Below are 25392 nucleotides of genomic sequence, written 5' to 3'. Positions count from 1 at the left end.
CACAAAACACTTTATAAACGAATGCATTAGCTCAATTAATATTACCAAATCTTTATCTTCTGACACTCTTCATTCCCATCATTTAATTTATCATAACTTTTTTTGTTGTTTCAAAATACAGAAGGTTATCAGCAACAAAAAGTCATCCAGATTTTCTTGTATAGATAGATACTGAAGGGATGTCAGGAAGGACGTCACTGAAGGAAAAAAAAAAAAAAGGTTCAAAAGGGTATCAAAACCCTTAGTACTATTTGGGTATTGCCAAATATTTATTTACTGATGGGAATGGGGCATCCACAGGCCAAACCCTGAGGTGGTGGCATGTAGAAGTGTGAAGAAAAGCCTGAGGGAGAGTACTGCGTAGGTGGCTAAGCAAAAGCTTTAGCATCTTTTTGGAAACTCAGATGAATCTCTGAGCTTTGCATTTGTTTATTATCAAACCACAAAGCAATTACAGACAGATTACAATTCTCTGGCTAACACACAAAAATACATATAAATATTACCAATAAAAAAATACATCACTGACTCATCTCTACAGATGACAAATACAAAGCCAATAAATATTGCAATTCTAAAGCATATGTTACTTGCTGCCCTATAGAAGGTAAGTACTGCATAGGGTAAAAGGCTTTTTTTTGGTGGTTTTTTTTTTCCAAAACACATGTATGTTACTAAAAAACTACCTACAGTTTGAAATTCATTACTGAACATATCAGAAAATATACATATACTTCCATGCCAGGCTTTCAGATCTTCTCCTGTATTCCTCCTCCTTTCAGATATCAATTTCTTAAAGTGTTGGATCAACAAACTTCTATAAAATGCACAAACTCATATTGGTGATACAGACAAAGTATCCCATTATGTCATATATATATATATTATGTATATAGTATACAAACTTAAAATTGCATTCAAAATGTATGATTTAATACTTAAAGCTACATCAACATCAGTTTGCACCAGCAGGTTTTTTCTCTGTCTCTGAATTATCACTTTTAGCTTCTCTTCACATTCATCTGTCTAAACTCTTGTGTTCTCAAGGGACAGAGTTCCTGTTAAGCTCAGCTCTGCGTAAACTGTGAGGTACGGAAATAAATCCATTAAGTTAAAATCAGACTCCTGACATTCCTAAATAGTCAGTATTTGTGCAAGGTCTTTCTGGGATGTAGGTTTTAACTGCTTAAACTTAGTTAACAGGAGCTGTCCAAAACGAGCCAAGTTCTGACTGGTAATAACCAAGACCACAGACTGCAAACCAAAAGGCCACCAGCATTTTAGTAAAGACTCGGAGAAGTCTATTGATTAAAAAAACCTACTCCTCTTTATTGCACATGCACCTGAAAAGAGTCTCCTCCCTCTGCAGAGATAGAAAAATGCAATGCTCTAAGGACAGCCTATTCCCAAGTCATTACTCCTCTCACATGTGACTGCAGCCTGGGAAATGACAAGTTTTGAAAAGCCTGCATGCTAGAAATAATATTCTAAATGGAGAAAAACCCCTGTTCTTCATCCAATGTTTCAATATTATGTTATAACCTAGAAAGGACATATTTACTAACGCTTAAAATGTTGTTTTGTAGGAAAAGGAATGAGGATGAAATGAAAAAAATTCTTTTCCTAAATAAAATAAAAAGTCTGAAGATGCTCCTTACCTCTTCTCAGGGGTGAACATGCAGAAGTGCATTACAGAAGGAAAAGACATTAAACTGTAAGATGAATAAAGCCCAGAACTGTGTGCTGAAAGAGAATAGGTCACAGAAAATTGTCTCAAAAATTGTGGGTTTGTAGGGGAAGAAAATTTTGAGGTTGCTGGTTTATAATTAAAAATACCACAAAATGTTATTTTCAGAAGTGTTAAGATTCTGTATAAGCAGACCATCCTTGCAATGCGGCTAGCAATCCTGTTGCCCCTTCTTGGAGCGCTAACTGAAAATATTACCACCTTTCAACTTTATAACTTTCTTCAGTTTCTGTCTCTGTCAGAAGCAGAGAACTGCAGTGGACTGACAAAGCTGTTTCTTTGTGTATTGGCCGAAGTTTCTGTAGAGATATTTTCCTTCATGATACAGTAACACCTCTTACTCCCTATGGTCTGTCCGTCTTTATTTCACTAGAGAACCGTTTAGTGGTGATATGAAGCTCCTGGTACACCAAAGGTCTGGAGGTCCTCCCTGGAGTACCAGACACGCTTCTCTGAAGGCAGTTACTGGAATCTAACACACAGGCCACACTCAGCTTCTACACTAAAAGCATATGCTCCTGCTGAACCACTGCTATCGGTCAATCCGCACCCCAAACTCTGCTCAGATCTTTTAGCACACAAGCTGCATACAGGAAATCAATGCATCTGAGACAAAAGACACACAGAAGGATCAATGCCTCATGATGCACGCTGGCGAGCGTCATAAAGATCTGCTGTGTACTTCAAAGAGGTGCTGCCACTGAGAGCAACTGAATAAGGACACTATGGCTCTTCACTTTGAATAGTGATTAAAACCGGTAACTTTGCCACAGCATACCAGGGCCAAGTCCTCCTGTTGGACATCTTACAGTCAGATGAAGTCCGAATTCCAACGCAACCAACTGCAGTCCTTGTGACCTGCATGTGCAATACGTCTCCATCGTAAAGAAATGAGCTGTGGAAGCAAAATGAGATGTTTGCTTCTGAACGTCTAGAGCAAGATCTTTGTACTTCTTAGAAGCTCTGGGGTTCATCTGGATCCGCAGTACATAAAACGATCTAGTTGGGGTATTTTTGTCCAAACTTCAGACGTGGCAGCTACTTTTTGGGTTTCTCTAAGATGTTCAGGAATTTCCCTCGAGTCATTTCTCTAGCTGAAATCACAAGGGAGGAAAAAGATATTAATATTTTTAAAAAGCCAAGAAACCGGAACAATTGTATAATTTACAGATTTTAACTACATGGTAAGAAATTCATTTAGATTTGTGCTTATACCAATAGTGAGTAAGGATTATTTTATTTTTTTAAGTGGAAAATAAATAAAACTGCATTCCAGCTTGAATTCCTGACATCCTAGAAATGCAGGCAGGGCATGGAATCTTCTAAACTCAGCAATAATTCCTACAGGCTGTCTCATTACATACAATCTATGCTTTCTATTCCTACTGTGTTATGCTCTCGCAGCATCTCCTTTTCTCTGTACTATCCATCCCTGAATGGTGTAATCCAGATCTCCATCAGTCTGTCTCAGAGCAATTGTTCCTGGATGTTATAATCCATCAGAGATTATGGAACTTTCTCTTTCTCCATTTCAGGATTATTGGTCCCTGGATGCTATGATCTTCAACAGAAATTAGGCAGCATTTTCTCTCTCTCAGCAGTGTCAGTCCCTGGACGCTGTAATATAATGGGGTTTATATTCCATCAGTGCAGTTCATCTATGGATGTGTAATAAAGTAAAGTTTATAGAGCTTTGGTCTTCTCTCTCTCTCTGCATTGTCAGTCCTTCGATGTTTAATACAGCCAGGCAAGGTTTATATGTCTCTCTCTCACTCTTGGCACCATCAATCTCTGGTAGCTGTACTACAGCAGGGTTTACACAGCCACTTTTCTGCACGAGACGTTTCTGACTTGTGAGCCCATAAGCTCACAAACTGGCAGAGCAGCCCTAATACTATCTTTGTCTTGCAATAACAATACAATGCATCAAAGACAACACGATTAGCAATTGAGTCCTGAAGAAAGACAAGTCTTCCCACCAGTGCTTCCCTTCATTTCTTTTAAATAAAAGTCTAAGCTTTGTGCTGGACTGACAGGCATCAAAACATGGAAGTTTTTATTCACAGGATTGATGACAGCATGCATGTTTCCCACACCTGCCTAGAGAGACTCTGGAAGGAAATGGAAATTCATTTTCTGTTTTATCCATTCAATTCCTGACCTCTCTACCGCAAGGAACAACAGAAATGACAACTAGCATAAAAACTGAGGGTCAGTTTGTTGCTGATGTTGGGTTTTCTTTTGACATTACTGATTATACGTTAGAACAGAACTAAAATCTAATAAAAATGTTCAGCTTAAAATACTCAATACATACCCTCAGGCAAAGACATTTTGTTATTCTTTACTTAAAAGTTAGAATTTGTGCCTTAAGGACTCTTCTTTAAAATATTACATTCTAATTTGTCTACCCAAAATTGTACCACAAGGTACTGTCATCATCAAGATCCCTGTAAAACAATTAGTGGTATTATGAACTGTCTGGTACATATTGATATTCAGAGGCTGCAAAGTCCACTGCCATGAGTGGAACATGCTTCAGACTGGCTGCAGATGCAAGCACATCACTGCACTATTCGCTTGGTTCATGCCTCCAGCTGTGAGTTATATCATCTGGGATCCATTCCCAACTCTGCTTCTGATTCACAGCGTGAACTACTGCAGAAGTACTCATTTGTACCTCTACTTCCCCATCCGCACGATAGCTTTTAAGTGCTGCTGAAGTGACATACAGATAGAAGGTGCTGCAGAAGGGCAGAGCGGATTGTTATTTTGTCAGGAACAAAGTTGTTATGCACAAAGAACATGATAAAATAAAAATGCAGGTTTTTAAAAATTTCAGCTAGGAATAGATCTTCAGCACCAGTTCTTTGACATCTCCCTGCCTTGCACCATCAACAGTGCACAGTTTTAAAACACTCTTAACGGAGAAAGCACAAAGTGGAAAGTTTACCGGAGTGCCAGTCCCATATAGGAGATATACGAATGCATGACAATTCTGTTTCCCCAAAGAGGGCTGCACCCTATAAATCAGGCAGAGAGCATAGACTCCTTCTGTGCGCCAAGTGAAATTACTGTGGGTTGGGGGTTGCTCCAGAGCACGTGCCCTCCTGTTCGCTTGTCATCGGAGATGTTAACATTTCTGATTAATTCACAGACCTCTCATTTTATTCTTCATTCCTTTATCCTTGCTATCCTGTTCTGCTGGAGCTTAAAGATTCTTACCGACCTGCTACAATAATCACCGCCCGCTCCCCCCCCACAACCTGGTGAAATTGTTTAGTGATGCCAACCGCGCTTTTAATTTGCAAGACATCAGACACAGAGGTAATTTATACCAACATCTGTTCCTTTCTGACTTCTGAAACAAACTCGCACATGCTGCTACAAAATCCCATTAGGAGCAGGAGACAGCCTTCTGCTATTCTGTATTCCTCTTCTCCTCACATACTCAGCCTTGCATCGGGGCTTTATTTTTAAAGATATGATGCCAAACTGAAAAAAAAAAAAAGGGACCTTACATCTTTGTATATGTATGAAAACAGCCAGGAAATAACATCCTCATATCACAAAAAAATCACAGCCAAACTAAGGGCAAATTTCCACAGACATTGACAATCTTGTTTTCCCTGCTTCAGCTGCTTCTCTTATCTGCCCAAGAACTACAATTCAATGTATTCCTGGTAAACACAGGCCAAGTACATATTACACGGTACTGCGTTCAGATGTCTTGGCTATTCCTTTCCTTTTGTTCCTCTTTAATCTGCACTGGAGTGTGATTTGAGCTTGGGTTTTGCAGAGAAAAGCCTCTAATATTAAACTGACTCCTCTGCTCAGTATTGCTTCTGATAAATGAATTCTTAATAGTGGGAATATCATTTCCAATGGGGCCTTTTGGAGCTTGCTGGAGTGAGGGAAGAGCTTGTGAATGAAGAAACCATCACCCACATTCAAAATATGATTGCAGTCTAAGAGAGACAGTAAAACCTGCCTTAAGCAACTACCCAAGGAACCAGCAGAAGCCAGTTGCATAGTAGACAGAGGTGGATTTTTTTAATTAAAAGGTTGTACAAAACTGTAGTGAAAACCTTAGGGATTTTTTCTTTAAAATGGTTGCTTAAACCACGGACCTCAAGTGAAGAGAGGGCTTGAGTGCAGGTTTCATTGTACCAGCAAACAGACACTACCAGAGGCTGTGCAGCATGAAACAGAAACATGAATCTCCATGTCAAGTCACGATTTACAACCTTGCCTACGCTGTGCATCTACTACAATAGAAAAATCAACAATGGATATGATCACAATAGCTTGGATACAAATTAATCTCATCTACTAGGGAGGAGGAAGAGGATACTGAAGACCACTGAAAAAAACACTTTAAGATGTTATCAGCACTGGTTATAATGGAAGTTGAGTGCTTGAATAGACTCTTTCAGAGAAATCTATTGAAAAAAGGGTATCAGGCTATTATAACTAACAGAGAATGCTGTACTGTACGAATTAAGTTTGCTGCCTGGCAAGATCTGCCAAGCAGATCTCAAGAACAGGTATTGGGTAGGAAAGGCTGGGGCTGAAAGGAGAAGGAGAGATTTCTACTTGATGGGGAGCAGAATAAGGTTTAATATAATCTCCTCTTTAAAACTTCAATCCCTCAATCCCACATTTAGCCTTGTTGCCTGGGGCTCCTTTTCTACTACTATTGTCCCCAAACTGCCTCTCTGCAGTAAATTTTGTGGTTGCTGGTTGAAAAGATTCAGTAGTACAGATTGATTTCCTACAAGTGAGGAGATGAGGGATTACCAAAAGCAGTCCTGGTTAACAAGATTGGGTGCAGAATCTCCCGCTAGAGCAGCCCACTCTGCCAGTGCTTTGCATCCTTTCACTATGACATATGGGTTTCATTACACAAAGATTTTCCTGATTTTAACTTGGAGGCGATTACATTGGAAACTCAGAGCTATCTTTACATCTGTAGCAATTTAAAGGTTAAGTAACTTTTAATCAAATGACAAAGACTCATTATGTTTTTTCCTCGATTGAAAATGAAAACTGCTGTTCTGGATATTCCTTCCGGTGACAATTTAATTAGAAAAAAACACTGCACTGGAGATTGGGGTCCAGCCTGATTGCTCCCCATAAAAAGCCTTCTCACACATATGACAGCTCAGGACATACTGTGTCATAAGGTTTGGGTAGCCAGGAAATAATGGAAGGATTTACTGCTATAAAATCAGCAATGAAAACAGTGATTTACACTTATATAAGCAACTTTCACCCAGGAGAATCCCTAAGCAACACATGTATGTACACATTTTTTTAACATAATATACACTTAAATGCAAAAACACAACACGCTTGGTGATAAAGTCTATGTAAAAGATGTGACAAACTGTATTTATCACACATTTATCATCATCATTATACCTTCCACTGCTTACTACTTCTGGGCTTATCTAAAAATCTCAAAAGAAAGCCTGTGAGCATCTTCAAATCGCATATATTTCAAAATTAAGTCACCTGCTAAAGAAGCACTTCTCTGCCTCTCCCCCAGATGTACAACTTAGGGGACAAATTTGTCTGTGGTCCTCCTCTGACCTGAAAATGTAGCCATGTTGAAATTTAAAGGTCTTGCTACTAAAAAGTACTGGAAATACAAATAATGCCCTGTGAACAGAACATGTTTTTAGCCCTGAAATGTCTTGTAGTGTCACACTTTGAACAATAGAATATTATTACCCAGCCAACATAATCTGAACTTCTATCAGAGACAGAGATCTGTATGGACCACTTTCTACCTCGAGACCAGACCCCCAAAATCCTACCACCACCTGGATGCCTGCTGGCACCAGCTTGCTCCTCTTCCTTCATAAAAAGAGCTCCAATTACTCTGCTAACTGCATACTTCCTTAACTGCTAGTTGACGACTGTGGGCCTTTGACAAAATTCTTACCAGGGAATGCTACACCAAGCCCAGTTTCATAAAGAGCTGGAACTGCCATCTCAGAAGAGCAGTGATTAGCAAAAGCAATGTCAGTCGCCTTTACTGAAGGTAGAACTGGCACACACACATACTCAGACCCGTGCTTCAGGAACTGTTACATTTACACTGAAGACTGGCGTAATCATCGAGCACTCCCGAAACACATTTTTCAGGTAAGACGACGAAATCAGCATAAACCTCGAGGTGGAATAAGGTTGCAGGACTGTGGCATCTTTCAATAATCAATATCAAAGCACTTGCAAAGTTTATCAAGCTTCACAATATTCTTGAGACATGCAGTGATTTAATTCCCATCTTACAGATGGGGTCACAGCCTCAGTAAGGAGTGATGTACAGATGTATACAGAAGGAGTCAGCAACCGTGCTAGAATCCAGGCTCTGAAAGATGAGCTCTGTCAAGTCTTCCTGCAGCATTTTAAAATATTAACACTACCCTTGGTACAAAACATCACCATCCTTCCCCTCTTGAATGAGACAGCAGAATCTGCCCTTACTTCAGCTGTAGTTCACAGTCTGGCATGACTTGTTTTGAAATGCCAAAGAAGGTGGGGGCTTGCTGTTCACAGAGCCAGGCTGTGAACCAGAGCAGGTGAGGCACACAGACTGCTCCCAGCATGCTATGACAACAGTCATCTCTGACAGACAAGTGGTAAATAGCTGAAACTGAGAAAATTTTAAACCACTGAAACAGTTTAGCGAGTGCTAGCTAGAGCCTTAAGAATTTGAATCAAATACTTAATGCTTTCCTGAATCATGAAATCCTCGTGTGACCTCTTTCCACCTCGTTTTTCTCCACCCACAGTAGTGTTTTATCATATACCTGATAAGAGATCTCAGAGATCATTCAGGATTATCCAGAATGGTGATAACAGATCTGCCAGATTAAGATATCCTCAAAAATGTTATTGTTGCTATCAATAAATACTAAAATTATATCCGCTCTAAAAAAAATTAGATTCCTTCTCTGCAGAATAATTTACCTTGTCCTCCTAATCAGATTTCTCTACCTTGCAAGGCAGCACCATTCTGTTTGTACTCGGTTGCAAACAATGATGTTCACAGAGCTCTGAATGCAAAAACTACCAACGGCATTCATTCCACATACAGGTGGTCAAAGCCAGTCAATAAAAACACTCGAAGCAAGGGGCAATGACATCCCTGCCAATGCCCAGGGAGCTACTAAACTTACGTTCCCGGTCACGGATATTAGGATGTACAGATATTTTGCCCTGAGTGACCCTCATATTAAAGGAAACTCTTACAGTACCTCCCACTTCTAGAAGCTGCCTGCGGTCAACATCCTGTGGGGCCAAAGACCTGATCTCTTTGACCCCCAAAGCAGGGAAAGAGTTACATCTTCTCTCTGCGAAGCCAATAAAAACCTCTCTTGATTATAATTTAGATAAGAGCCACTGGATTGAATAATAATGTCTGAAACTCCCCTGGCTGTTTCACCTTGAGACGTCCATCACTGGGTTAAACATGATGCTAATTGCATTTGGATTGATTAATTTCTCTCACTCCTGTCTATTCGAATAATGCTTAACAAAATAATCACAGCACCCAGAGCCAAATCTTCTCCGTCAAAGGAATGAAGCCATCAGAACCAGCAGAGATGAAAGAAATGAAGATGACCCGTAATTACTGCTACGGTGATATCATTACCATATTATAGAAAATGAGTGTATGTGGGGGGAGCAGGGGCTGCAATTATTATTTATTTTTTAATGGAACCTCACATCCCAAGAATACAGATCTGAAACAGTGAAGTATAGAAAAATACAAACTAAAAAATTATTGTGCATTAAATTGCAAAATACAGTGAACACGGGGACTCTAGATGCATCAAGTGTCTTGTACTGTGAGCTGCTGTTTATTAACTTCACTGTTTTTTCATTGCAATAATACTTTGTATATGACTAGCATAGAGATTTAAGATGCCTCCCTTCCCAAAAGATCCTCAAGTACCTGCAACAGAACACCCATAATCCTGATGCTAAAGCCATTCTCCTTTAATATCATGAGAAGTCATCTTACTTTGAATATTGGCATTCAGATTTTTAAACCACAAGACCTAACTTGATGCTCAACAAAAAGCTAGCATGCAAGAAATTTTTATTCTTATATGTTGATTCCTATCTGAAGGCAGTTATAAATTCCATCATCAGCCACAGCCGATCACTTTCAACCATTCATTACGCTGGTTCTGTAGAGATATCAAGTCTGGAAGAATTTAAACTAGGATTTTTTAAAAAAAAAAAAAAAAAAAAAAATCAAACCACCAAAACCACAACCCTAACATCCAAATGGAAGGCCTTCTGCTCCCTTTATTCTCCAAAATACACTCCCAAAGCCCTTCTTATTTGAGAAACAAATAGCTTGGCAATTGTATAAGATCTTCAGACACCTGTGCACTGCAATTCTAATTGTGCTTTATACAGTTCACTTCTCTCAGTGCTGCTTATGTCTGCCCCCTAGTCTCACCAAAGACAAAAAAACTCACACACAACTAGCAGCTTAAAATATTTATTCTGGAACAAAGCCAAGGTCAAATACACAAAAAAATTTCACAAGCCAAAAATGTCAAGACCTAAGACCAGGCACTGACTGATGAAGCTAATTAAACACAGAAAAATGATGTTCAACTATTTTATAAGGCTTAAAGAAAGAAATTCAAGTTATGCTTCTAATATTAAAAGCATTATGAAAGGCAGTTTTATATCAAAGTTGAGGATATTTTCACGTATACCTGAAAGGGACTTCACTAGCCTAAGTTATCACTGGAACAGCTACAGCTTGGGAGAGCTTTGACCACCAAGTCTCACAGATGTTGGAGGCAAACAGTGGGATAGAAATGGGGCATGTTTTAACAAGAAGCACTCTAATGCGCTTTTTTTTTTCCTACCTGCTTGTACCAAAAGGAAAAGAATCTCTTCCTGGCCTCCCAACCCCTGCAAGGACCAAGAGTTCTTGATGATTTAGGTTTTCTCACCACAGTATCTCAAAGAGGAATCTTCTTTACCGCGGAAAATGGAGAAATTAGATCAAAACTGTTTGCTCAAGAACTCTTGGGCATAAACCACATGAAGAAGCTAGGTGGAGAGGTCTGCAGTGAATATACGCGCACAGCTGGGTATGAAAGGTTTCTGGATGTGAACAGACCCTTCTCAGAAGGCACACAGAGGCAGAAGCGCTGCCCAAGCTCCCGTAAAACAGCGCACCATGATGTGGTGTCCCTGCCTACGCTGGGGAGCAGGTATTTACTGGTTGGGAGCAAAGCAGGTGAACCTTGAAAGTAACAATTTTTTCAAGTCTTATCAGTGGCCGGAGCACACAGGTCATGGCAAAAACTGAGCTCAGGAGCCAACAGGGACAAAGGGATTAAGAGTTATTAGGAGTAGAGAGAATTACATATTTACAGTACAGTTACTGGAAAATAATCGTGTAATGATTATGTAAGTCCCTATACTCCTTTTGGCTAATAACGTTGGGATACAAGCTGTATGGTTATGCAAGCCAGCGCACACAAATCCAATCAGAAGACATCAAGGCATGTTTACGGGGAGGCTTGCAGCTCTGGCTCAAGAACAGTACAGCTTCCTTGGCCTCCAAAAGGCAGAAACAAGCCCCTGTCAGTAGGTTAGCTAATGGCTTGAGCTGTGAAGCAGAACTGAATTTTTAGATTTAACTTCTGTCAACAAGCTTCATGGGAAGAGATATCTGGATGAAAGAAGCTCATACTAAGGTAGTCTGTATTTATTTGTCCAGAGGTATGTCTTTACTTTAAAAAGCAGAGTAAATTTTTTAAATGTTTTCTAATCCCAAGATTCCTTATTGAAACATTTTTCCATTTAGATGACTGCAGCCCTTGACAGGACAATGAAGTATCGATATTGAAGGTCTCTATGAAAAGAAGATTCACGCTTTTTATGACTCAACAATGTTATTTGATTTATACATGAAGTAAACCAGGATTCCTTTTGTCATTAGTGCAACGATACAACACATGAAATTACATCGAGGACTCCTGTAATTTCAAAAAATCCAAGTAAAAAGTCTGTATGAGCAAATACTAGTAAATGATTGAAAACTCAGTGTTCCAAGGCCAAAGTCTCAGCATTAGTTAAACCAGAATTATGGAAAAACAGCAATAAGCAGTTTGTGGGCTGCAGAAGAAAACCTTCACAATTGCCTCCATCATTTTATTCTTTCCTCCACATGAATCAAAGGCACATTCTTTAATGACTACACTTATCCCTATCCTCATCCTTCCCAGTATATTCACTGCTCACTTTAGTCCAGCTTTTCCAGTTATACTACTGACTAGTTTCATGCACTCTGCCCGCCACAATCCTCTTCTGGCAACAATACCCTGAGCTGAGGAATATTTAGAAGTCCAGCAGAGGGTTCAGGGAATTCAAAACCATTTTTACCAACTCCAAGTTGGTCACAAGACATCTGAGGAAATGCACTAATTTAGAAATGTCACAGTTTTTACAGCATCCAAATGCTATTAGAGTCAAGTTCAAATGAATAGAGAAAAAAATGTGTATTTGGAAGAGTTAAAAATCACAGGAAAATTGTTGTTACACAGAGAAACTATCACTAGTTTTAATCTGACCTACTTGATAACAAAATTGTAATACCACTGAGGGCCTGTTTGGAATAGACATTAAAATATAAACAATGCAGGCCCTGCTACAATTATTACAATTTATCTGTTCATGAGCTCAAAGGCAACTAAGGAAGGCCCAGCTGTAAAAGCAGATGTAAAAGACGCACCTAAAAATAAACCCTCCCAGACCCATGAAGAAATTTTTCATAAACACCCTCACACTTCTAGTACCTATGGGTTTTGAAGAAAAGCTTAAAGACATGATTCAAATACAAGAAATACAGAGGTATCGGAGTCTGCAGATACCTCCTGAGAGTAGTGGCCAGAAGGAACTCCAGTTTCCTGAAACCCAGAAATAAAGCATACTAGTCAACTGTCATTCCTAAAAAAAAAAACAAGCCAAAACAAACAAAATAACATATTTTTCATTCCAGAAGGTCTACTGAGAGCAGCCCAGTAAGCCTGGGTAATCTTTCACTTCCAAAAATCTCTTCATGTTTATTCCCAGTCCATGCATACCACTGGTCTGATGCCATGTCTACCAGCTTTCGTCTCATGAAAGCCGAATACAGCGCCATAGCTATCTTTTAGTGAGCAGACTAGTGTTCTTCATCCATTACTGGAAACCAACAGAGGCACTGCAGTAAAGCAGAAGACAAACCATCTACAAGACAGCTCAGAAAGTAAAGCAGAAGGTGATGGCCATAAGGAATTTCCATAGATTTAGTGACTAGTGAGATTGCTCTGAGGGTTGAGGGGCATTGAAGAAACTTTGGAAGCCAGGAGAACCCAGAAGACTCCATGATCCAGTAACAACAGGGCTGTCAGACATATTTGGAGGTAGAAAGGCACAGAGGAGTAGAAGAGGTATAAGTAAAAAGAGGATATAAGGAAAAGTGATGACTGAAGAAAATTTAATCTACAAGAAGAGAACAGATCAAATGATAAGGTATACAGTACAATATCATATGAGGAAAATTGTACAGAATCAGAGAATCATCCAGGTTTGAAAAGACCTTGGCAAGTCTCCAGTCAACCTTCTGTTCAGAACAGACAGGCTGCTCAGGGCTTTAGACAGTCAAGTCTCAAACTATCCATGGATGGAGACTGCACAACCTCTCTTGGCAATCCTTCCAATACTTGACTGTTCCATGCTGAAAAAGTTTTCTCGAATTCAGTCAGAAACCTTCTTGCTTCTATTTGTGACTTGTCTCTTGTCCTCATCCCATGCAGCACTATGCAGAGCCTGACTCCATCTTCTCAATAACCTCCTCACAGGTACTAGCACGCAAGCTATCTGGTCCCTGGGAAGTCACCTCTTCTCCATGCTGAACAAGCCCCATTCCCTCGGCCTCTGTTCATAGGGCAAGTGCTCCAGCCCCCTAATCCTCTTGATGGCCCTATGCTGAACTCACTCCAATTTACCAATGTCTTCCTCATGCTGGGGCATGGAGGACACCACTGGATGTGGCATTGCAGATGAAGTCTAATGACTGCTGAGTAGAGGTTGGACAATCACCTCCCTCCATCTACTGACCATGCTCCTATCAACAGATGTATATGCAATCCTACATTCTTTTCCCAAATATTACCTACCTGCTATATTCCTGTTCAGGACTGTTTCCTAGCCTCTAACCCTCCACCCAGCCACCGCTTTGCTTATTATTCCAGGAAACCTGAGCACCATAGTGAAGAGTCAGTGCACTTCGTGCCCTGAGACAAGGGAGGAACTGTTTTCTCATCCAAGTTTTATATACATACATCAGTAAACAGAAATTAAGCATTTTTTTTTAATTAATATGCTATCTCCAAGTAAGCCAGGTATTAGGCATGAAAATCTTGACGCAACCCAGAGAACTATCTGTTGAAAACTGAATGACAGCTTGGCCTGCTACCCAGAAACATCCGTCACCCAGCCCTTTTCTGATGGGATTTGTGTTGAATGACGTCTTCTGCAGGTTAACAATTAGTTTTTAGCATAAGAGTCCTGTGTCATCATCGTCATCTCCCCAGGAGAGAGAAACAGGCTGAGTGATTTTTAGATTATATGCTCTGATAAGACACAGGCTTCTGACTCCCTGTGTGCTTGTGCCATGCAGGCCACCTGCTCTATCGAGCTGCCACCGGGGACACCCTCAAAATGGTTCAATAATAATGTTGTCTCTAGAGATGTAACTCAGAGCATGCTCTGAATTTACATTCTATATCACTGACTAAAATCTTGTATATAAAATCCTATCAATAGATAGGATCTAAGATTAGTCGCTAAAAAAAAAAAAAGAGTAATACAGTATATTGTAGAAATGTTATTTCGTATTAAACAAGAATCTGTCAGGTCTGTAGTCATAAAACCCGTAAATGAACACAGGAATTGATACAGGAGGGCAGATCAGTGATCTACCCAGTCAGGTATCCTGTCTGACTGCACCCACTATCAGAAACATCACAGATACAAAAAAAAGCAAGGAACCCCATTATGAAGACGTATGGAATAACAGTCTCAGAAACATTCCTCCTCTTCCTAAGTGCTTGTTTTATATCCTGAAGCAGTTGATATTTCCGACTTCATTTTATATTTTATTCTGCTATAACTAGAAATGTTCTCATCATCCATTAATTGCCTGATTCCTTTTCAATCGCTGCTAAGTACTTGGTCTAAAAAAAAAATCCCAGTATGGCAGAAAGTTCCACATCAAATTACTCATTGTGTAAAAAACATTCCTTTTTGCTAGTTTTAATATGACTGGCTTCTATTACTTTTTTCTGAATTCCTCCCCCCCTTATTCTTTTCAGGGTTGGGAGTCAATAGGAATTTTCAATTTATCTTCTCAATTGTAGAGAGGTAAAATAACAACTGTGCTACCTTTTAAAATCAAAGATATCCACTTTTTTCACATTCTCATGAAGAAATCTCTTGATTTATAAGCAGTTTTCTAGAAGTGAATGGTGTATTTCACACTATCTCAAAATTATTCCTACCAAAAGACTGCCTGAAGTGACAGAGTATCTGAAGTTACAAAAGACAGAATGAGACTTCCTTCCTTCGTGGGAAAAGATTATGAAACCTTATGCAGAAATATGGGTTGTAAAGCACAAACAGTTATTAAAGTCAAGCAGAAGAGGTGGGAAACAGCACAATAATTTGCTGTGCCTTGGAGCTTCACTCAAGCCTGAAGACATACAGGGGTAGAGCAATCTGCTCTGCTTCACCATGCTGGGGACTGTGCTTCCACCTGGCTGTTCTGGACCATCCCAGGAGCTCGGGAGGCTTGAGGGGTACATGCAAAACATCGTTAAATGCCGCCACATTCACCAACTGCACACAAACCCCAGTTACTTTCTGTAACTGAATTCTCCAGCAAATTCAGATAGATTTGTCATTAAAATTCTGCCAAACAGCAAGGTTTTGTTCCTATTAAATCCTATCAAAAAATCCAACATACAGAATATCAGAACAATTTAGCATAACTATTCTTATCAGTACAAGCATAAAGAGCTATGAAGTAAAGTTGGCCCAAGTACAGATCCCTGTGTCACCACCTTCTATCCAACTCAACTTATGCCAATTATTTTGAAACCTACTTTTTACAAACCTACCAAAGTGACAAATCTTTGTTAAGGAAAAAACCAACATCACTGTAGTTTAACTAAACTTCTGTGATTAGAAATGCATACAAAGATCATAATTCGTTAACTTTCTCAGACTTACCTAACCAGAATTAGTAGCAAATTAAAATTATTTTACAACTTCTTGAAAAAAAGATTTTGCTATTTACATACATGACATATTTTACTCCACTCTCTCCCTTCCATTTTATAATGGAAGAAAAATCAAGGGTGACTAATTGTTGCACGTTTAAGCTTCAAGTATGTCCTCTTCTGCTTTGATAATAGTTCTGAATGATATTATTTTGGTGTCAGAAAGCATTATCTCAAATACAACAAGAGTTGTGTTACTTATAGGTAAAGTTTTCTTTGATAGATACAATTACTGGGCTAGAATGACAGCATGCCCCAGCAGACAGCGCTTTAGCCTGCAAACAGAAGCCTGGTTTCTATTCCTGATGCAGTCACCCCTGCTATGTGACTTCTCCATCCATCCCTCAGGTTCCCTCACCCATGAACTGGTATATATCTTTCTCTGTCAGGTTCCAAGATTGAGGGAATAGAATTATTATGAAACAAGGAAACGCCATTTTAATTTCACGAATAGTGTTGTAGATCCAAGGCTTAGAAGGTTTCAGACTCAAGCGTCTAAGTTGAGAACCTCATAAACCTACAGAAAGATACAAATGCCTGCAAAACAGCAGTTCAGCTTATTTAAGATCTGTCTGCATGTACAGCTTAGAGTGATACTATTCCTGATTTGCAGAGTCCAGGTAGGTGTCAAAAGGTATCCGCTGCAGACACTGGTCCCAAACGTCAGGCATACTTTTTTGTGGCACTTCCTAGAACTGCTTTCTTAAGCAGTCAGTCAAAAGAGCCTTGAACACTCCTGCAGATGACTGGTTTTATGTCATCAAAGCCCTTCAAGGAATACTCCGCAAAGCCATGTTCAACAAAGTGTCAACAAAAAGAAAAGAAAACAGCCAGGATGCTAACTTGACAAATACCTTCAAATAAATACAGCTAGCTAGCAATGCTGATGTACATCTTGAATAATTATTTTGATGCCTGGAAGCTCTTGCTGTTGATCAAGTACCCACTCTGCTACACAATGTACAAACACAGGACAAGCTATTTCTGCCCTAAGGAGCTTAGGAGAGACACTATATAAATACAGACAGACAACAGATGTACACAGTTAAATGAGACAACATTGAAAAGTATCACACTCACAGCACATCATAACAGTTATCAAGATTTCTATACACACTGTACAGCAGGTGGAAGGAGGATGAGCCAGCTCCCTGGATGTTTACAGAGTATGCCTCCAAAGTGTGCAGGGAAACTAGCTTCTTAGAAAACACAGCAGTGGCTCACAGTAATTTGCATTCTTGACAGAATGGAAGTGTCTGTTGTCTTTCTGTTACTGGATATAGTGTATTAGACAAAGCACCCAAAAATAAAAAACCATGAAGAGAAAGTAAATACAATACCAAAGTGTGTGGAGAAATGTATGGAGATCTTGATCACAGTCAAAACGATGAGCTCATCTTTGTGACTGGAACAAGATTTGTTAAGATCAGAGTAAGAGATTCTGGAAAAGGTGTAATGTTGTAAGAACTTGGATAAGAGCTGTGTGGTTAGATAGGAAATGTTTTATTCCATAGGTGTTATATAGAAAAATGGAAGAAGATTTAGATTATAGCTTGGATGCCTGGACTTATTGGAGAGTCAAGCATTATACTTAGTCACAAGGCTAAATGAGGGACAGAACAGCAGCAGTGTTCACAGTCATCAAAAGAGGGATCACAGACAATTTGTTTGGAATAGGAGGAGGAAAGAGTAATCTACTCAGGTCCTCACATGAAGGCATTTTTAATCCCATAGGTTCTAGAAAGATAGCAATGTTCATTAGCTCTCAATGTCGTCTAAATACTCTGAAAGGGGTATGTTGCTAACTTACAGTCACAATACAAAATAATGTATAAACAATATGAGGCAAACAAAGCCATGCTGCATAGTTCTGATGGGGGCATTCATGGTAACTCCACGATACTTGTTTTTCATACATAAATTTTATAATTTCTTTCAAATTATTTGGCTGCTCAGGACTAATAAAACGCTACCTTGCATGACGACAGTAATTCTTGTACAAAAGTGACATTAAACAGCATATTTACAGAAAAGAAAGAATAAAGAAAAGAACACAGAAAAGACATAGAAAAGGAAACAAAGTACTACAGAACTGGCGTTCTCTTCATGCATAGTAAGATTTTCCACTTCTCAGCTTCGTTGCCATAGCCAGTTACCACCTGAATCATTACACTACATCTGTATCCCACTGTCCTCATGATTTAATTAGAAGCTAAGTGATACCCACAAACTCCTACTGTCACCAGCCTAAGAAATGCCCTTCAATGGGACAGATGCTGCCACTGGCTTGAAGAACTTGTGCCCTCTCTGGGCATCCAGCAGTAGGTCTGAGCTAGTGAGTACCGCGGGACTACTCAAAAAGATGAGTGCTTAACATTGCCTTTGGTGCTGAGCTTATTGAAAGATCACTGCTTATTTGCCCACATGATGTGAATACCAAGATGACTGGCAGACAAGCAGATGGACACACAAGCAATGTAAGTCAGGAAAGAGGTAACTACTAACAGGGCTTGCCCAAATGCTAAATGTTGAAAGGAATACTTTGAAATCATGAAAATGGATTTTGTTGCAGGGTACAGCACACCAGCCTTAAATTTGTTTCTCATTAATCCATGGACGTGTTGGCTTTTGTTTTACCCACCAGGGAGGGGGCATTCAAAATCCTCATCAGGAAGTGATCTGCAGCTACGCACCAGAGAAAGGGACGAGTACAGCCTGTAGGATTTCAGATTTCAGTTAAGGCACTGCTTAGCAAGAAGAGAGAGCAGCAGGTACATTTTCAGTGCCATCTGCTAGATAAGATGGACAACTCTAATAAAGGTGAGAAACCACTGTTTTCCATCTATCATCATCAACATATACCAGTAGTTCCTCCCTCTTCACACCTTACCTAAACAGAAATCAAAATTGAAGTTGTCTGAATAAGCATTTATTCCCCACACTCTGTCAATGCATCCAAGAAAGCAAATAAGCCAATAGTTATGAAAACATTCAGATGCGTAAAAATGACTGTGTGTTACTCCTGCTGAGAATTCAGGGGTTCTGACAGCGGAAAATATCTTAAATTAGATTTGATGAGAAGAGCCTGATGCCTAGCTTGCAAAACATATTTCCGCACTGGGCCCATTTCATCTCCCGTCCTAGAAAGGCTAATACTTTTTTCTGAAGACAGCAATAAAAAAGTCACAAAACAGGAAGGTTTTTTCCTCTTGCCTGAAAAGTATTTTTCCCATTGGAAAGACCAACAACTGGCAGTGTTCACTCAGCTAAAGGAGTAGAAACAGACTTGTTTGTCACAATAAAATGGAACAGACCACTACTCTGAAGAGACAGGTAACTTCTGTTGCTAAGGAAGTCCAACACAGAAAATATCCTAGAATTTGAGGACAGGTATTTATTAATACACAGTGAATAAAAGGTTGGCTTGATCTTGAAAATGAGGAACAACTCTCTGACTTTTGTGAATTATAACACATTCCGGTCATTCAAACTGTAAAGCTTCATTAAATGTGTCTCAACTGTTTGCAGAAAACACTGATGCTAGAGATATCTATAATTTCTCGTAAAGGACATCTGGACACATTCCTCTTCTGATAGTATAACCAAAGAACTTCCGGAGATTCTGGTGGAACGACCCTCTTGGTCTATCATGCCATTTAGACAGCCTATTGGATCACCTGGATTCAGTAAAAAAAAGAGGGATAGACATGAAATGGAGTCTGGCATGAGGTTGATATAATTCATATAAGAGATGCAGCAACAGATTGCACTCCCAGGTCCTCAAATATGAAAATCGTACTTGCTGACGTGAAAAAACAACAATTGTTAATAAACAGATATTCTGCTCTTCAACACTCCATATGGCAGTCTGATGGATTAAACACCAGCAGAGTGTTGATCACTCTAAAAGCTCATATTAGATGATCTGGAAAATCTGTCTATCTACAATTTACAAATTCTGGTTAATTTAATTAAAATGCTGCATCACTAAGTGCCTTAATATGTGGAAAGCCATAAGCTTGTGAGGTTCCTGGCACATGCCTACTTTCAGAAGAAGCTACAGAACAAACTAGCAAGAGTCTCCTTTTTAATTCGGGATACACAAAGGAAGACTCCTGAGCTAGAAAATCAGTCAAAGTTTACATGTAGGGAGAAGACAGCAGAAAAATCTCCAAAATAGGCAGAGGGACAGGTGATACAGTAAGACTAAGGATGCCAGTAGCATGAGAGAAACAAGGACATAGGCTGTCAAGGTACTGGTGACTTCTTTGAAAGGGGCCAGCCAAGGTTAAAGGAAACTAGATAGGTTATAAATGGTTAGCAGACTGAGAAATGGAGAGAGAGAGGAAGGGTTCAGGAGAGGAACGGTCCCCTTGCAAGGGGACAAAGGCCAGGAAGTCCCAAGCGAGAAGGAGCCCATGATCAGCATGCTTGGCCAAAGGTAAACCCAATGCTGTAATCTACCTTTACCAAGGGAGGCTTGAGATCTGGCTTCTTCTTAAACTGGGGCAGGCTACAGCACATACACAATCAATTACTGCAATTTAGCTAAGGGGTGGTACCTGTTCATTTTCAATTTTGTGTCAACACCATGAAAGAGAAACCTTGAAGGCTGAGCCCGCTTAGAAATTTTTTTTCCTTGCTAGAAGCATGGCTGGATGAAAGAATACAGGTATTAACAACCCAAAAACCCTCTGACAAAAGACAAGTGAGTAAACTACTGGGATGTGGAAGCAGATGATAGTTTGGGAAACGGAAAACCTTTTTCCATGTCTGCAGCAGCTCTGAGTTAATGGAAGCCAAGACATTCCTGGTATGCTCATTACTGTCTCTGGAATGGCCCCATGTATATTAATACTTTTCTTACACTTAATATCTAATTTCGTTCTTCCTAAATCAAAGATGATGATGCTGGGTTCAGTTCTTAGCAGCTGAAGCTGAGAATGAAGCATCAAGTGTTTTCCAGGCATGACTGCTAAAATTTGAGAGGAGTCTGAAAAGAGGAAAGTAGCGTTATCAGGGAGATGTCATGGAAGAACAGATGGAAGTCCCCATGTTACTACTGTCTCAGTCCATTATAATTCAGCAAAGCATAAATCCTCTTTTTTTTCTTTGCATTCTCAAAACTATCTAAAGAGAAAAATTTCTAGAAGGAAGGAACAGCAATTTACCTGAGGAACACATTAGTTTAGGCTCATTTCTCATTAAGAAATGTTAAACAGAAACCATTTTGGATTTTGTTCTGCAGAATGATCACCTTATTTGGAAAAAGAGGAGCAGTGTCTCTAGTATGGCAATTGGTCTACTTGTACAGGCAGATGAGGTTCTGCCGGCAAAACCCTGGAGGATCCGCTGACTTTCTGCACCAGAGGATGGAATATGCAAAGTTGTGAAGAAGGCCTATTCACGTTCTACGTCTAGCACAGTACTATAAAGGAAGACTGTCACCCATTAAAGGCCACTTCACCTGTGTTTCTACAGTCCATTGCATGACAAGAAAGAACACTGACACTTTACAATGCACACCCCTATACTAATCTTTCCTGTAATGGTAGAACTCAGAAAAATTTATCTGGAGTAAATAAAAAAACAAAGCCATAAGCTTAGAGAATAAAACCCATTTTAAAAAAGCTCAATCCCATTTACATTTCACTGTCCAATATCATCTCTATGCTTCCTCTATAGACTATTTCCAACTACTTTTCAGGACATGTGACTGAGCATGCTGGAGCCAAAGTTAATTATTTCCATATTCAAATACAAGAGTACTGATCATCTATTCTATTACAAGCATAAGAGGCAAGAAAAAGTGCCTAAGACAGAAAGCAAGGGTGGAAAAAAAACCCCTTCCTTCCCCTAAGTCTTCTCTGCTTCAGAGAGCAGGCTGGTTTCAAAACAAGAGCAAGTGATATAACCAAACAAAAGCACATCTGAAAGGTGCGTAAATCCCACAAGCCACACAGTCATTATTACTGTGTCGACAGCACACTTGTTAAAAATGTATATATTAATTTTCTGTATTGCTAAAGGTCCCAATTTGCCCAGGGATCTAGCTAAGCTGCCATTTTCTACCACGACAGAGTCTAATCTTTATTTAATGGATTTAGCATCTATCTTCACTAGAGTGGTCTCTAAGGAAAAGGGGAGGGGAGTATGAAGGGGCATGAAGAGATGATCAGAGCCCCCCCCTCCTTCATCCATCCGGCGCTCATGTTTGTGTTCAAAATTCAATTACCTCCTTATTGATACTTCACAGAGATATTTAAGCTGCAAACATGAAGCCCTGATTTCCCAGGGGGCCATGCCCCTCTCTATTTCACTGCTCTGCTTCCCCCAGGGTGAATTCCTGAGGCGTCCATATTAATAGGTAATCAGTCACAATTCATTTATTAAACAGCTAGCAAGGTTTATCTGCCTGCCCTGATTAGCCGGAAGAAGCCACTGAATTCCTAATTTATTTATGGAAATGTAAGTGTCTTTTTGAATTCCATTCATGAAAGACGGGGGTGCCGTGGGTCTGGCACGCTGAATTCTAACAGAGAAGCAGCAGGCAACCCAGAGACTGGGGACTTTGCAACTTCAGCCCAGGAAATGCACTACCGTGACCCTAGCACGATTTAAGGCCAGAACCTCATACAAGCATTCACAAGCCAGCTCTTCAGAGAGTAGGCATTGGCACCCATTGCAACCAGAGAATTACCATCCTGATGGCTCAGGGTGTGGACTGGCTGAACAAAGTTCCCTAAACAGAGCAGGTGATGTGGTGAAACTGGGTCAAAATAATACAAAAAAACACAAAACCTTTTTAAAAGTTCCAATAAAACATTCAAAATAGTGCTGAAAACAACTGCCAGGTGACGCGAATATATGCATTTACATATAAAGTTCAGCTTTTTGAAAACTGCAGACACTCACAACCTTTAAATTATGTTTGCTATAATCATTTCAACTGAACTGGTTTTAAAATGCAACAAACACTGCCACTGTACTTTCAAACTAAGACACAGAAGCTCAGTGATGCTGCTGGATTATCAGAAAGTGAAAATGGCTAACAACAACAACAACAACAAAGTCACTTCTCTATTGTTTTAAACAGAGAAATGGAGAACTCAGTAAAAAGCAGACCTTGAAGTGAAAAGACTTATACATGCACTTAATACATCTTAAGGCAATTAGAATACAGCTTCAGATAACATAAAGCTCATATACAGGCCTCTGAAGGTTCAAGGCCATCAGTGGTGAAAAACACTTTCTTTTTATCCCTTTCAGCTGTGTAGCGACCTCTGAAACTCATATTCACCTGAATTTTACCCACCATAGTTACTTAACCATAAAACAACTAGGAATGGAAGACTACAGAAAACATTCATTTCCTTTTTCTTCTCCATACAAATTTGTGCCAAGTAACTTTCACTGTATCCCCTGCTGCATTTAGTGACTTTTCTAAACAGCTCAACTGGGAAATAAACATAGGGATTGTATTTTTAAATCCTCCAAACAAGAAGGACGTCCCTCAGGCAGGTGCAATAGCCAAAAGGGTATTTTTAATTCCGTTTCTCCTAAATTATTTAGATCTCAAAACTGACAGGGTTTAACAATGTACAGCGTTATATGGAATATAGACAGAAGCATGTTTCAACACTGAGAGCATTTCTGTAACACTAATTCTGAGACACTGTTATCAGATATTTTGTTCAGTGACTTCAGGACTCTGATCTGATTATTAACTGACTGGGAAAGTATTCAAAACTAACAAGTCAAAGCATAAATAATGGACGATGTAGATGCCACTCCACAATATTGTATCTCACAGAAATTATATCAGTTCAATCACAATTACTTGAAAATATATTTCTAGTAACAATCCAAAATCCTATGTAGTCAAAAACTGGCTACACTTGTGTTTACCCTCCGAATTTACAAACACAAGCTCAATAGTTGCATACAAGGTTTTTAATTTGCTTAAGATCTTGTGACACAAAAATTTCACTAGTGTATTAAAACCAATATAAAATCCCCACTTCAACTAAACTAGTACAACCCATACCCTTAAATAGAAAAGATACCATTTCCTCTCAAATTACAGTGGTCAGATATGAAAAGATGTAATACATGCAATAAATACATCCAAAATGTTAGGAGGAATGAGCGTTCAAATTCATCTACAACCAGAACTCATGTGTTGCAGGTATCTGAAGTCAGGGACGCCATGGGGAAATGAATCCTGGAAGAAGCATCTTATCACTGCCCAAAAAAGTAATCAATAACTTAATTGTTATTAGTTTGTGTTTTATGCAGACAAGGGTAATTCAGCGTATTTTTCCTACTATGAAAAGCAGCTCCTAGAGGAAGGGAAAAACCAGAATTTACAGGAAAGATTTCTCAGTACCTTTCCTCCACTGTATAAGGAGGATTTCCACACTGGCACAACCAGCAGACATCACAGCATTTTACAACAGGCCCAAACATCTGATCAGGATGTGGCTCTCAACAGCCAGTTTCTCCAGCCCTCATTGCTTGGGGAACTGCAAATGCTACACTGAAAATAAAACAACATGTTCCCTTCCTGAATCTAGCCATACTTTACCTTTTCCCCCTTCAGCAGTAAATCCACAATGGTGATTTCAAGCAAGGGCTTTGCAGAGTACACGAGACAGAACTCACCATGAAGAAAGTAAAGCAGAACACTTGGGCACATTCTTACTGGGGAGCTCACTGAGCATCAGTCTCAACATTATTTTCACTCCCTCAACACATAAGCTCTTAAACATACAGAAAACTGCAGCACCATCCATAACTGACATCCAACCCATGCTGCCCAAACGTGTTCGAGAATATAAGCTGTAATCATGTTGCAGTTATTTCTAGTTTTCACAGATGTTTTTTCTAGTTATTTCTAGTCTTCACAGCTTTTGAAACACAACCAAGTGAAAGCAATGAAGCAGTGGCTTTCTGAAACCAAAGACAATTGCTCCAGGAGAGGCAAACTGTTGCCGTTCATTTCAGTAAACATTTCTTCCTTGGCTATGTTTAAGACGTCAGTGTTAGCACTGAAATTGTTACACACTGCTACTTATGTTAGCGCAAACACCCAATGAAAGGGCTTTACGTCCCCAATTGCCTTGCATTCTCATCCACATGCAAACCCCCTCAAATGTCACCAGCTAGCTTCCCAAGCCATCAGCTTCCCTTATGCAATGCACTGTCAGCACAAAACAATGTATATGGAAAAGCAAACCTACAAAACTATAAGAGAATCGAATTTAGTAT

The 25392-nt window shown here is 39.5% G+C and overlaps 1 protein-coding gene across 1 annotated transcript in view; it reads right to left on the bottom strand.

The window, feature by feature from the left end:
- Window positions 1-1304: 1304 nt before the first annotated feature.
- Window positions 1305-25392, bottom strand: part of LIN52 (lin-52 DREAM MuvB core complex component) — a 43653-nt gene continuing 19565 nt past the window's right edge. Inside the window, exon 6 of the mRNA XM_068398742.1 lies at window positions 1305-2841. Coding sequence (XP_068254843.1) covers window positions 2786-2841 — 56 coding nt within the window. The 3' untranslated portion in view covers window positions 1305-2785. The remainder of the gene's footprint in view (window positions 2842-25392) is intronic.

This window comes from Nyctibius grandis, chromosome 4 (assembly GCF_013368605.1).
Source record: "Nyctibius grandis isolate bNycGra1 chromosome 4, bNycGra1.pri, whole genome shotgun sequence".
Taxonomy (NCBI): Eukaryota; Metazoa; Chordata; class Aves; order Nyctibiiformes; family Nyctibiidae; genus Nyctibius; species Nyctibius grandis.
The sequence above is the reverse complement of the archived record's forward strand: the minus strand, read 5'-3'. Positions and strand labels throughout refer to the sequence as shown.